This window comes from Tetrao urogallus (genome assembly GCF_951394365.1).
Source record: "Tetrao urogallus genome assembly, chromosome: 28".
Classification (NCBI taxonomy): Eukaryota; Metazoa; Chordata; class Aves; order Galliformes; family Phasianidae; genus Tetrao; species Tetrao urogallus.
Genome location: NC_136841.1, coordinates 1,132,449 through 1,147,073, shown reverse-complemented (window position 1 = coordinate 1,147,073; position 14,625 = coordinate 1,132,449). Strand labels below are relative to the sequence as shown.

Below are 14,625 nucleotides of genomic sequence, written 5' to 3'. Positions count from 1 at the left end.
CCCCCGACATTCTCCGACTCCGATTGGACCGCTGCCCCCCTCGTCCCCGCCCACCCCCGGCACCTCCGCGCTGCCATCGGTCTCCCTCCCGCCGCCCCGCCCCTCGGGCCCCTCCGCGCATCCCATTGGCCGACACCTCCCTCTCTCCCCTCCCCCTCCCCGCGGCGATCTCCACCCCCATTGGCCCCGCGCGCTCTGATTGGCAGCGGCGGCCCCGCAGAGCGACGATGGAGTCGGTGCGGGCGCAGCGGCTGCAGCCCGGCGTGGGCGGAACGCTGCGCTCCCTGCGGCCCGGGGTCACCGGGGCTCCCGCCGCCGCCGCCGCTCCGCCTCCTCCGGCCGCTCTGGGGCCGGGCCTGGGGCTGCCGCCGCCGCCGCCCCCGCTGGGCCTGCAGGGCCCCGCCGCCTCCGCCCCGCCCCCGCCCGGCTCGGGGCCGCCCGCGGTGCTGCGGGAGGCGGTGGAGGCGGTGGTGCGGAGCTTCGCCAAACACACGCAGGGCTACGGCCGAGGTGAGCGGGGGGCTGTGGGGGTTGGGAGGGCGGCCCGGCCCGGCAGCGCCGTTCCCCGCCGCCGCTCATCTCCGCTCGTCTCCCACCCCGTCGTGCGAGGCTGTGGCTGCCGGCTCCCCCCATTCCCCCCCATTCCCCTCCCACCCCCATCCCAGCCCCCCTCCCCCCCGTGTCCCTTTTCCCTTCCCCCCCTTTGCTCCCCTCCCCCGTTTCCCCCCTCCCTCATTTCCCCCATCTCCCCCCTCCCTTCTCCATCCCCTCTCGCTCCATTTCCCCTTTTTCCACCCTTGCTCTCCATTCCCCCTCTCACCCCAGTTTCCCCTCTTCCCTCTCCCTCCCTCCCTCCCTCCCTCATTTCACCCCTCTCCCCCCTCACTCCCCCATTTCCCCCTCCCGTTTCCCCCTCTCCCTCCTCTCTGCCCCCCTTACTCCCTCATTTTTTCCCCTCATTTCCCCTTTTCTCCCTTTCTCCCCTCACTCTTCCTTTTCCCCTTCTCCATCCCCTCCCCCATTTCCCTCTCTCCCCTCTTCCTCCCCCTTTCCTTCCCTCATTTCACCCATCTTCCCCCCCATTCCTTTTCCCTCTCCCCCCTCACTCCCCCATTTCCCCCTCCCGTTTCCCCCTCACCCCTCTCCCTCCTCTCTATCCTCCTCACTCCCTCACTTTCCCCCTCATTCCCCCTCTTCTTCCTCTCTCCCCCCCTTTCCTCTCTCCTCCCCCCATTTCACCCATCTCCCCCCAGTCCTTTTCTCTCTCCCCCTTCACTCCTCCCTTTCCCCTTTTCTGTGCCCTCTTCCCCCTCACTCCCCCATTCCCCCCCCGCTGCCCCTCAGTGCCCCATAGGCCGCAGATCAGTGGGGCAGGGCTGGGATCTGGCGGCTGTTGCTGGATGTGGGCTCTGTTTTTGCTGTTTTGCTTTTGGTGACCGCAGACACTGGGGTGAGAGGAGCTCAGCGTGGGGCGGGGGCTGGGATTGCTCTGTTTGTGCCTCAGTCCACGTCTGCACAGAGGGACAGAGGGCGTTTCTGAGCAGGATTGCTCTCGTGCCAGAGAGCAGTGCTGCAATATTCACATCAACCATCCGGTTCTGTGTAGGGATGGATGGAGCTCTTGTTTTATGGTGAAAGCAGCAGCGAACGTAGTGTGCCGGGCGGTGCTCAGCGCCGTCATAGAATCATGGATTGGCCAGGCTTGGAAGGGACTCCATGCTCATGGAGCTCCAACCCCACCCTGCATGCCAACCTCCCCACGTTTCACAGCAGCCCAGGCTGCCCAGGGCCCCATGCAGCCTGGCCTCCAACCCCTCCAGGGATGGACGGGGCATCGCAGCCTCTCTGGGCAGCTGTTCAGCCCCTCACCGCTCTCCCAGCACACAACTTCCCTGACCCCCAGCCTCCAGCTGCCCTCCCTCCGCTTCCAGCCGTTCCCTGGCCTGCTCTCATCTCCCCTGCCCAAGAGCTGCCTCCCCTCCTGGCTGCAGGCTCCCTGCAGGCGCTGCAGGCTGCACTCAGCTCAGCCCCAGCTCCTCTTCTCCATGCTGAACGAGCCCAGCTCCCTCAGCCTGGCTTTGCAGGGAGCTGCTGCAGCCCCTGCTCATCTCCAGCTCCTCTGGACCCTCTCCCACAGCTCCCTGCCTTTCTTGTCCTGGGGGCTCCTGGACGCAGTGCTGCAGATGGGGCCTCAGAGAGCAGAGCTGACAGGGACAATCTCCTCCCTGTCCCACTGCCACCCCTCTGCTGATGGAAGGAATCTCCCAGAGGAGACATTGAGGCCGTTTGGAGTCAGCAGCTTCTGCTTGCAACAGCAGGGCAGACGGGGAGGGCTGGCAGCCGCCGTGCTGCTGTGCTGCTGGACCTCTGTGTGCAGCCTGATTGCGCCATGTGGAAGCACTTAGCGGCTGTGCTGAGCGTGCGAGGCCGATGTGCTGCGGTCCGTGCAGGGCTGCGCTGCGCAGCCAGGAGCACACGAGGGGCCGCCCTGGCTCAGGGTGAGCTGCTCCGCGTCCCTGGCTCAGAGCGGCCCTGGCTCGGTGGATCTCTGAGCGCTGGGGCTGCGAAGGAGGAGCTCTGCGCTCCCCTGTGTGCTCTGCGCTCCTCTCTGCACTGAAATCCTTTGGGCTGCAGAAGGAGTCGCTGCTCCCCGAGAACCACGAGGGTGGGACGTCGCAGGACTTGGGTCACCCTCAGAAAAGAGCAGCTTTGCTCTGCACGCAGCCGGTGATGGGCGTATCGAGGTGATGGCCTTAATGTGCTTCAGTCAGAAGGGGCATTTGAGGGCTGTATTTCCAACTCCCTGCAATGCTCGGGCACAGCAGTGGCTCAGGTGGCTCCGGGGCTGCTTGCAGTGCCCAGGGGTGGCACAACGCACAGCAGCACCGCCGCTGCCGTGGGATGTTCCCTTACACCCAACCTGGGCCTCCCATGGCTCAGCCTGACACCGTTCCCCATTGCAGAGGAGCCCATCCCCTTGGGATGCTGAGAGCCCTCCTCCAAAACCTGCTCCTTTTGCTTTGTGGAATGAGAAGAGCTTTCCTATCAGCAGCGGCTCTCTGTGCTCCCCATGCTGATAGCAGCAGCTCTGCTGACGACTGTGCTTCCCATCGGGTTGGCACGCTGACACCAGTGCCATCCCAGCTCCCCATAGGGGATCATAGGGTGGCCTGGGTTGAAAAGGAGCACAGCGACCATCAGTTCCAGCCCCTGCTGTGTGCAGGTCGCCAACCAGCAGCCCAGGCTGCCCAGAGCCACAGCCTCGAATGCCTGCAGGGCTGGGGCATCCACAGCCTCCTTGGGCAGCCTGTAACAGTGCCTCACCACCCTGTGTGAAAAACTTCCTCCTACATCCAACCTCAGCCTCCCCTGTCTCACTTTAACACCATTCCCCCTTGTCCCATCACCACCCACCCTCACAAACAGCCGTTCCCCCTCCTGTTCATCCGCTCCCCTCATGTTCTGGAAGGCCACCCTGAGGTCTCCCTGCAGCCTTCCCTTCTCCAAGCTGAACAGGCCCGTCTCGCTCAGCCTTCCTTCTCAGGAGCAGTGCTCTGCTCGCCTCTGTGGCCCCCTGGACCCGTCCCAACAGCTCCGTGTCCTTCTTGTGCCGGGGATCCCCGTACACAGCGGCTTTGTCCTCCGTGTTTGGTGTCTCAGCCCTTCTTGTGCCCCGCAGTGAACGTGGTGGAGGCCCTGCAGGAGTTCTGGCAGATGAAGCAGTCGCGTGGGGCCGACCTGAAGAACGGAGCCCTGGTGGTGTATGAGATGGTCCCAGCCAGCAGCCCGCCCTACGTCTGCTACGTCACGCTGCCTGGAGGCAGCTGCTTCGGCAGCTTCCAGGTACGGCTGCAGCCCTGAGCGCTGCTGGGATGAGCAGCACTTGTGGGGTGGAGCTGGGATGGGTTGGTGGGTTAAGGTTCCCTTGCAGGGTTCTGGGTTGCACCCTGAATCTCTCCTTGAAATGACAAAACTGGAAAACAAACCTCCGTGTTTGATTGGCGCTCTCGGCCTTCCTATGAGAAGGAAAGCATCCCACCCAAATATCTGCCCCAAATATGAAGGGCTGAGAACCGCAGTGGGTCCTGGCAGTGCTGGATCACAGAATCACAGAACGAATCACAGAATGGCCAGGCTTGGAAGGGACTCCAGGCTCACGGAGCTCCAACCCCACCCTGCATGCCAACCTCCCCACGTTTCACAGCAGCCCAGCCTGCCCAGGGCCGCATCCAGCCTGGCCTCCAACCCCTCCAGGGACGGACGGGGCATCGCAGCCTCTCTGGGCAGCTGTTCCCATTGCAGGTGCTGTGAGCTGCAGCTCTGGGCCGGAGGAACGTGTCCAAAAGAATCAGTTCTGGCAGCAGAGCCCGGCCCAGGAGCCCACAGTGCCCATGTGCTGCCGTCTGCTTTGGTTCTGCTGGGATTTGGTTCTGCTGAGGCTCTGATGGGCGGCGCATCTCGGAGCTGTGCTCACAGTTCCACTGCCTGCCCCCGTGGCTTCGGGGTGTCGGAGAGCCTTCCAGAGTTATGCAGCACTGCTGCCTGGGGGCTGTGGTGTGGGGCTGGGGGAGGACCTGCTGCAGCCCTGCTGTCCTCGTGCTGGTGTGGGGCTGCGGCTCTGAGGGATGGAAGGATGGTGGGTGGATGGACGGATGGATGGACAGACAGATGGATGGATGGATGGAAGGGCTCTGTGGGATGGAAGGATGATGGATGCACGGACAGATGGACGGGTGGACGGATGGATGGATGGATGGATGGATGGATGGATGGATGGATGGACAGACGGAAGGACAGATGGATGGAAGGGCTCTGTGGGATGGAAGGATGGAAGGTGCTGTCCTGGTGGTGCTGTGGGGCTGCAGCCCTGCTGTTCTGACAGCACTTTTCTCCCCTCAGTTCTGTCCCACCAAGGCCGAAGCGCGGAGGAGCGCCGCTAAGATCGCGCTGATGAACTCCGTGTTTAACGAGCATCCCTCACGGAGGATCACGGACGAGTTCATCGAGAAGAGCGTTTCGGAGGCCCTGGCATCCTTTAACGTAAGGCTCTGCATGGTGGAATCACAGAATCGCCAGGGTTGGAAGGGAGCTGCAGAGCTCACGGAGTCCAACCCCCTGCCAAAGCAGTTCCTGCAGCAGGTCGCACAGGTCGGTGTGCAGGCGGGTCTGGAGCATCTGCAGAGAAGGAGACTCCAGCAGCCCCTGGGCAGCTGCGCCAGCGCTCCGCCACCTCACCAAAGCAGTTCTTTGCACGTTTGTGCAGGACTTGCTGCGCTGCAGTTGCTGGCCGTTCCCCTCGTCCTGTCTCCAACGCTGCTGAAAAGAGCCCGGCCTCGCCACTCTGCCCCACACCTCCATATTTACAGACCTGGCTCAGGTCCCCTCTCGGCCTCCTGTCCTCGAGGCTGAACAGACCCGCTTCCCTCAGCCTTTCTTCATAGGGAAGCCCTGACCTGCAGGGAGCCTCCTGCTGAGGTGTGAGCTCCTCCTGCTGCCTCCCGGCATTAAAACCTCCCCATTCTCCCTCTGCCTGCTGCCAGCTTTGTTTGCAGGCGCTGTGTTTCGCTGCCCTGCACTCAGCAGATGTGCAGGCAGCTCTGCAGCTCACGGATCGTTGTGGCACTGGGGGCGCTGCCTTGTGTGCCTGCCATTCCTTACAGCTCAGCTCTCCTCTTTTGCAGGGCAACCGGGAGGAGGCTGATAACCCCAACACCGGCATCGGCGCCTTCCGCTTCATGCTGGAGTCCAACAAGGGGAAATCCATGCTGGAGTTCCAGGTACAGCTGACGGTTGGGCTGTGCCTTCACCATAAGAGTGGGGCTCTCCTCTGAACACCACTCCGGGTTTCCAGCTCTGCTGTGCCGGCAGTCGGCGTTGGGTTTCTCTGTGTGGAGCTGTTTGGTGTCTGTGGGACGGCAGTGTGTGTTTGCGGTGCCATCAGTGCCATCATCGGTGCCATCGGTGACACAGCTGGGTGTGCAGGCAGCCTTTCCTTGTGCAGCTTTTGTCCTCTCCTGCAAAAGGAGAGAGACCAGGTAGAAGGACCTCAGTGAGCACCATTCACTGCTCATTATGATTAGTGCTGCTAATTGCACACAGCTTGCCCTCTGAGCACTGCTCCCATCCCACCCCGCTGGGTTTGCGCCACCTCCTGCTGCAGCAAGATCAGGGGCTGCAGCAGCTCCGTGCAAAGCCAGGCTGAGGGAGCTGGGCTCGTTCAGCATGGAGAAGAGGAGCTGGGGCTGAGCTGAGTGCAGCCTGCAGCGCCTGCAGGGAGCCTGCAGCCAGGAGGGGAGGCAGCTCTTGGGCAGGGGAGATGAGAGCAGGCCAGGGAACGGCTGGAAGCGGAGGGAGGGCAGCTGGAGGCTGGGGGTCAGGGAAGTTGTGTGCTGGGAGAGCGGTGAGGGGCTGAACAGCTGCCCAGAGAGGCTGCGATGCCCCGTCCATCCCTGGAGGGGTTGGAGGCCAGGCTGGATGGGGCCCTGGGCAGCCTGGGCTGCTGTGAAACGTGGGGAGGTTGGCATGCAGGGTGGGGTTGGAGCTCCGTGAGCATGGAGTCCCTTCCAAGCCTGGCCATTTGGTGTACAGCAAAACACGCGGTGAGGTGCCCTTGGTGCCGAGGGTGATGCCATAGTGCTGATGGCCTTTGGTAACGGAGCAGAAGGAGCCCATGCAGAGCATGGCTGTGCGCTGAGCTCTCTCCCGTCTTCGTGCAGCGGTTGCTGTGGCAGGCCGGCCCTTGCAGGAGGAGCAGCACCGTGTCGGTTGCGCCGTACTGCCCAGCTGCAGGGGCAGCTCAGTGGTTGCTGCGGCTCTCCAGCACTGCGCCTGCGTGGCCCCACGAGGAGAGCAGAACTTAGTGCTGTTGGTGTCCATCGGGCTGCGGGGATTTCCAGCTGCCGACATCCCGGCGCGTTGCTGCTGTTCTCAGTCTCTCTCATTATCCTCGCATTAACTCACAACTCTTTTGCTTACGGAGCCCCGAATGGCCCTCAGACCCCACGGCCCTCAGACCACAGAGGGCCGCGCACGGCACACAGCGCTGAGCTCACGGGGCTGGGGAGGAGCACAGCCTGCGCTGCTGGCACCCACTGCCTGCTGTTGCCATTGCAGGAGCTGATGACGGTGTTCCAACTGCTGCACTGGAACGGCAGCCTGAAGGCCATGCGGGAGCGGCAGTGCTCACGGCAGGTGAGTCATAGAGGCGCAGAATCGAGTGGCCTGGGTTGAAAAGGAGCACAGTGCCCATCAGCGCCAACCCCCCGCGGTGTGCAGGGTCACCAACCAGCACACCAGGCTGCCAGAGGGACCCGTGGGGTGCCGTAGGGACCCATAGAATCATTGACTCGTAGAATGGCCTGGGTTGAAAAGGCTCATCTCATTCCAACCCCCTGCTGTGTGCAGGTCACCAACCAGCAGCCCAGGCTGCCAAGAGCCACAGCCTCGAATGCCTGCAGGGCTGGGGCATCCACAGCCTCCTTGGGCAGCCTGTAACAGTGCCTCACCACCCTGTGTGAAAAACTTCCTCCTACATCCAACCTCAGCCTCCCCTGTCTCACTTTAACACCATTCCCCCTTGTCCCATCACCACCCACCCTCACAAACAGCCGTTCCCCCTCCTGTTCATCCGCTCCTCTCAAGTTCTGGAAGGCCACCCTGAGGTCTCCCTGCAGCCTTCCCTTCTCTAAGCTGACCAAGCCCAGCTCCCTCAACCTTTCCTCATAGGAGAGATGCTGCAGCCCCTGCTCATCTCCAGCTCCTCTGGACCCTCTCCCACAGCTCCCCGTCCTTCTTGTCCTGGGGCTCCAGCCCTGGACGCACTGCTGCAGATGGGGCCTCACGAGAGCAGAGCAGAGGGGGACGATCACCTCCCTCTCCTGCTGGCCTCCCAGGGGCTGCGCGCCTCAAGGCTCCCGTTGCAGAGCTGCCCAGAGCCGGGCATCGCCTCAAACCCCCGTCCTCCCCACCAGGAGGTCCTGGCTCATTACTCCCACCGCGCTCTGGACGACGACATCCGACAGCAGATGGCCATGGACTGGGTGAGCAGGGAGCAGAGCAGCCCGGGGGCCCTGTCCCGTGAGCTGGCTTCCACCGAGAGGGAGCTGGACGAGGCTCGCCTGGCGGGGAAGGAGCTGCGCTTCCACAAGGAGAGGAAGGACATCCTGATGCTGGCGGCCGGGCAGCTGGGCAGCATGCACTCCTCGGGCTGCTGAGCTCCACGTCAGCCCTCCTCCCAGCGCCGCGCAGGGCTCTGCTGCTCTCACTCCTCTGCCGGGGCCCTTTTGCACAATTTAAACATTTCTTGCCTTTTTTTTTTTTCTTTGTAAAGAGCCCAAACAGATTTGTGATGCCACTTTAATCCTTGCTCCTCAACCTCCTGCTGCCTGCTGCAGAGCTCCTTCCCTCCCACCCCATAGCAGTGCTGACCCCACTGCAATGCTGTGCTCACCCCATAGCAGTGCCGGCCCCACTGCAGTGCTGTGCTCACCCCATAGGAATCCTGGACTCTTTTTGCCTTTAAGGGATGCTGTTTGAGATGCAGCCTGTTGACACCTCTCAGTATCAGTGTTGCAGGGGATGCATCTCCTCCCCGGGGCTGCCGTGTGCCCACAGGTCTGAGCTCTGCAGGAGGCTGGGATCCATCCCAGCTCCCTCTGAGCACCGAAGGCCAGGAGCTGCATCCCCCCATCAGCGGCGGCACAGACCCAGAGGGGTTTCCCACTGGGGTTTTGGGCTGGGGGCTGGTGCTGCTGTGGGGCGGAGGTGCGTGGAGCTGCCTTACCTGTCAGCGTTGCAGTTGTGCAGCCCTGCCAGCCCTGGTTTTTGTATCTCTTTTTATATACACAGCAGTGTGACATTTTGGAGGAATTTTTGGATGCGTGCGGGAGCTGCGCGGCTTCCCCTCAGCACTGCAGGCCCCAAACCCAGCCCCCATCCTTCGCCCTGCCACCGCCCCACAGATTCTGAGCTCCTTCACCCCATATCCCCCCACAGGAGCTCCCACCGTTCCATGGGATGGGAAAGGGAAATGTTTGCACCACAGCTGCTGTCGTGTGGGGTCTGAGGGACAGCGGTGCTCCGGGATGGCTGCAGTCACCCCATAGCAGTGCCGACCCCACTGCAGTGCTGTGCTCACCCCATAGCAGTGCCGGCCCCACTGCAGTGCTGTGCTCACCCCATAGCAGTGCCAGCCCCACTGCAGTGCTGTGCTCACCCCATAGCAGTGCCGGCCCCACTGCAGTGCTGTGCTCACCCCATAGCAGTGCCAGCCCTACTGCAGTGCTGTGCTCACCCCATAGCAGTGCCTGCGCACATCACTGCTCACACACCGACTGCTGCCTTTTGTATCCATGTTTTTATACAATAAACCTCTCCAATGTGGGGGATCTGTGGGGTGTCTGCGGGGTGTCTATGGGATACCTATGGGGTACCCGTGGTTTTGTTGGGCAGAACCCCAGAGCCACCCTGCTCCATGGGGTATCCATGGGGTATCTATGGGATACACACCTTGCTGTGGAGCTGAAGCTTCGTAGGCGCCCTGTTCTTTGGGGTATCTGTGGGGTATGTGTGGGGCATCTATGGGGTCTATGGGGATCTGTGGGATACACACCTTTGGGGTGTTTTTGCAGGGTGGAACCCTGGAGCCCACCTGCTCCTTGAGATACCCATGGGGAATCCATGGGGCATCCATAGTTTATCTATGAGACATCTATGGGTATCCATGGGGTAACTATGGCATATCTATGGGGCATCCAGGGGGTATCCACGGGGCGTCCACGAGGCATCCATGGGGAATGTGTGTTTGGGGCTGGAGGCCCAGGCCCAGAGGCTGGCACTCAGTTCCTCTCCCGCTCTGTGCTCACGCTTGCATTGCCCCGACTCAGGAGCAGCGCCGAGCCCTTGGCCGTGCCGAAGCTCGTGCTGTTCTCGTGGGCACGCTCCTGCAACCTGCCCCAGCCCCACTCTCTGGATGCCGTCCCTTCCTCCTCCTATGGCGCGCTGCTCGGTGTCCTTGGCACCGGAGCCAGGAGGACACGAGGGTGAGGAGGGCTGGTCTGGCACGCGCCTGAGCATCTCTTCCCGGAGGATCTGCTCCGCGAAGTCCCCAGGCACCGAGGTGAGGCTCACGGCCTGCAGCTTCCCTCCGAGGGGCTCCTCAGAGCGCCGTTTCCATTCTCCAGTCGCCACGGACTTTGCCCGGCAGCCACGACCTCTCTAAGGAGCTGCAGAGCGGCTCGGCGAGCCCGGAGTCGGCCGGCTCCTCCAGCACGCGGCACGCACGGCGCCGGGCCCCAGAGACTTGGCCAAACGCAGCCGTCAGCCGGCCCTGCGACCGCCACAACTGCGTGCGTTCGGTGCGCTGCCCCAACGCGACCCGGCGAGCGGCGCCAAGCGGGCAGCCTCACCTCTGCCCCTGGCTGGGGCTGCAGGCAGGGCTGTCGCTCTGCCCGTGTCGCTGCGCGATGCCAGGCGTCCATCTCTCTCTCTGACCGCTGGGCCCGCCTCAGCCTGCCCATTTCCTCTCGCGGCCTGGAGATCCCGCAGTTCCCCACAGCCAGAGCTCTGGGCGGCTCGGTGGCTCCTCGGAGCTCCGTCCGGCTGCCCGTGTCAGCCCAGAAAGGCTGCGGCCCCTCCGCCTGGCTCTGTGCCTCAGCCCGGCTGTTGCTGAGCGCTCGCCGTGTCGCTGTCAGGGGAGCAGCGGCCAGCCCGGCGCAGGGCTTTGGGAGGCTGGAGAGGAATGAGGAGCTGCCCCCCCCACGTAGCTGCGCCCCATCTCAACACAGACGCGGTTCGAGATGATGTTGATGTTTTTATTTTTTGGTCAATAATCCAATTTCAGATCTGACAAATGCCAATTTCAGATCTGACAAATGCCAATTTCAGGTCTTCCAAGTCCAATTTCAGATCTGACAAATGCCAATTTCAGATCTTCCAAGTCCAATTTCAGATCTGACAAATGCCAATTTCAGATCTTCCAAGTCCAATTTCAGGTCTTACAAATGCCAATTTCAGGTCTTCCAAGTCCAATTTCAGATGTTCCAAGTCCAATTTCAGACGGTCAGGTTTTTCACCACCTTCCCGAGCACCTGCACTCGGTAAATGCAGGTGTATTCTGGATGTCCCCAGTTGCTCTCCACCAGAACCTTGATGTGGCGAAAGGCTCTGGCAGGATGATTCTGCAAAGGAAATGGGGAGGAACAAAGTAATGGCTGGGGTTCCAATTCCCACCCTGTGCTCCACGGCTCGCCCCTGCCAGTTGCTCCTGTTGCTCAGCAGCTCCAGACAGCGAGAGGAGCGTGGCTGTGCAGCCGGAGGGCTCCAGCTGCAGGCCTGTGGGAGCACAGGGAGGGGCAGGGAGCAGGCGTCCTCCGTGGCGTGCTGCCCCTGTCCTACCTGGAGCAGGAAGATCTCTAAGAATGCCTTCTGCACATCGAAGGTGAACGACCCGAGCGGAACCTCCTCTTCGCTGTCCACATCCAGCCCCTTGCAAGCAAAGCACAAGGATGGACGCTCAGATTCGTGCACCAAGAGCAAAGCCGTGCGCTGTGTCAGCACGTGGCTGCCCACCCCCCTGCCCCGGGGCTCGGGCAGCAGCCCGGCCCTGCTTCCGCTGGAGCTCAGTCTCGGCCTCCAGGTTTGCTCAGGAAGCCCGAGATGCTTGCCGAGCAAGGCTTAAGGAGGATTCCAGCTCTCCAGCTTAGGAAACATCCCCTTGGGGCACTGCAGTGCTCGACAGGCGGCGGACACAGGGTTCTGAGGATGCCCAAAAGCAAGCCAGTCCCTGCTCCGGCACTGTGCTGTGCCCAGAGCCCAGGCAAAAGAGCAAAGCAGTGACTTACAAAGACAGCAAATTCTTTCGGGGCACTGCTGGGGGAGGCAGCTGGAGTCAGCCCTGGGTCAACGTGTTCCAGAATGACACAAGAGGGCAGGATTTCAGCTGGCAACCCGATGACCACCTGGCCCTGATGTCCCTCCATGGGCCAGCATTGTCCTGGTGAATCGCCCGGCTGCAAACAGAATGGGAGAGCAGAGGATCAGGAGAGAGCGCTGGGGCCACCGCACTCCCGGTTCAGCTAAGGGCCAAGGCAGCGAGCGTCTGCGGGCCGTACTTCTGCTTGAGAGTGGCTCACGTGTGAGGAATGGGGCAGAAGCACTGGGCCTGAATTCGCCGCCCGACAAAGGGGCTCTCAGTGTCACCGCAAAGGGGAAGATGGCGGCTGGGAAAGCGTCGGAGTGGGACCGTCTCTCTCCAGCACTGCTCCGCCGGCCCCCAGCTCTGCCCACAGAGGGACAGCTGGGATGGCTGTGGCACTGCGGTGTCGGCGGGGAGGAGATCTCTCACCCGGCTGGGACTGAGGAGCGTGGGCCCCACACACACAGCGCTTCAGCTCAGCTGCCTCGTGAGGGGAAGCACCGATTTCCAGCACGCCCGGCCCCGTATCGGACCTTTGGCTCCACGGCTTGAGCAACGCGCCGGGCCTGAGGGGAGACCCCCGAGGGGGAGCGAGGGCTGCAAGCAGCGCTGCTGATGGCCGCCACGATACCTGCAGGATGGTATCCGGAGGATTGACGGGCACGATGAAACTGTGGAGCCAGCAAAACCAGCACTTAAATGTGTAGGTAGGAGAAGTTCTGTGCAGGTCGATGGTACCACCTGTAACGATGGGGAGGAGATGAGTGCGAGAGGCAGCGGACGTGGAGGAGCGGAGGGGAGCAGGGCTTGCCTGCCTGTGTCCTCACCAATGCTCTTCCGTGCCCAGTCCGGCGTCTGATAGCACTCCTGCCGTGCTCTCAGCTCAGACAGCATCCGCTGGAAGGACAAGAAACCATGTCAGGACGCGACCACGTCAGCGCGCAGCTCAGCGTGACTGCCAGCACCCGCAGGCCTGACACGCAAGGCCAGCCGCGTCCCGAGGGCTGTGAGCTCCGTGCTGGCCGGCACGAGGGGCCAGGACTGAGGAAGGATGTCCGAGCCCACGGCCACTGACCTGTGCCTCCGTGTCTCTCTGTATTTTCTGGAATCTCCACAAAGACGCAGTGAAATACACCTGGGTAGCGACTGCCACTGGAAAGACAGAGAGAAGGTTGTCAGTGCAGGGGTTGCTGCTGGTGCTGAGCTCATGCTGGCTTTTCCTTGGAGCCTGGGAAGCCGCCGTTGGGCGGAGGATGTTGGGAATGGTGCGGGCTGAGGACATGTCTCTGCCCACGGCCTTCAGGCACTGCAGCCCCGCGACCCCGTGCTGCAGCTCGGTGCCCCAGCGCTGCTCCCATTTCCCCTGGCTGCACCCGGCGGCACCGAAAGCAGCGTGGCGGGCAGAATGCCAGCCCTACAGGGAGGCCAAAGCCAGGCCGACTCGAGGATGTCCTTGAGAAGCGGCACCGGGGCCGTGGGGTCCTCCTCGGTCCGCATCCTAACGCTGGGGGGACCGCAGCAGCTCTCGGGCTGAGTGGGACCCAGTGGTGGAGAGCAGCTGTGGAGCAAGCAGGCGGCCAGGATAGGAAGGCAGAAGTGCCGCGCTGGTGCTCCAGTGCCTCTGAAGGCCTCTGCTCACACGGACCTCATCCAGCACAGCCCAGCACAGTGGTCGCTGCGGGATGTTTGCTCATCGGGACTCACCAAGAAGCACCAGAGACAGTGCGACGAACACTCTGGCGCGGTTCATCTTGTGCTGTGAAGCAGCAGCAGCCAGGCGTCTTGCAGTTCTTTTGGCTGCTTCACGCCACACTGAACGCTGTTGGCCAGCGGAGGCAGGACCTGATGCTGGTAAAGGCCCGCTCAATTCCGCCGGCTCACAGAGGCTTCTGCGGGAGGAAAGAACCTGGTTGAGCACCGGTCCCACCGTGTGAGAGCCGAGGCAGGCGGCAGCAGCCTGCGCAGAGGCCCGCCCAGAGGACGGACGGGCCTTGGGCTGCCCCCCGGCGCCGTCCCTGCTGCAGTGAGGGTCAAACCAGAGGCTTCCCCCGGCTGCCCCTCTCCCCGGGCCACCGAGGGCTGTGTGCGCGCTCGCCCCCGGCCGCTTCCCCCCACCTCGTACCTCTGCCCCTGCGCTGATGTGTCCCCAGCGGGGACCTGCTGGCCCTCGCCGACAGCCCGGCTCCCTGCGGGGCACTTAGGTGCCCTGGGGCGCCTTGCGGTCGCAGCCTTTCTCCTCGCCATCGCAGCGAAGGTGAGCCCTGGAAGCGGCACGTCCTCTCAGCACCACGGTCCCAAAAGCTCTGAGCCCACTGGGGCTCTGCCAGCTGCAGCCCTTGGCGGGCTGTGATGTCACAGAGGGCAGCTGTGATGTCCCAGAGGGCAGGGGCACAGCCGGCCCATGAGCAGGGCACGCCCAGCAGCTGGGGGCATGGAGGGCGATTCCGTGCTCCCCACTCTGGACCCGAGAGGAGGGCCGGCCACAGTTCAGCCTCGGGTCTCCCTGTGACGCACAGAAGCATTTCTTCATCAACTCACAGGATCTCAGCACCTGAGTTGGGTCGGAAGGCACCTCCCAGCCCCCCCAGCCCCACCGTGATGTTCGGACTCGCTTGGATGCTCAAGGAGGTGATGGAGGGGTTCGGAACACTTTTCCCTTTTGGACTCAAGGGACGGCCTGCAGACAGAAATTGCTGTGGACGTTCTCCAAG

At 62.8% G+C, this 14,625-nt stretch overlaps 1 protein-coding gene across 1 annotated transcript; it reads left to right on the top strand.

Annotated features, from left to right (window-relative positions):
* Positions 1-227: 227 nt before the first annotated feature.
* LIX1L (limb and CNS expressed 1 like) lies at positions 228-8,213 on the top strand (the record flags this gene model as incomplete). Its single annotated transcript, XM_079547627.1, has 6 exons — positions 228-510; positions 3,680-3,843; positions 4,900-5,040; positions 5,682-5,777; positions 7,114-7,191; positions 7,971-8,213. 6 exons carry the CDS (start codon positions 228-230, stop codon positions 8,211-8,213), a joined length of 1,005 nt encoding a protein of 334 aa, XP_079403753.1.
* Positions 8,214-14,625: the final 6,412 nt, after the last annotated feature.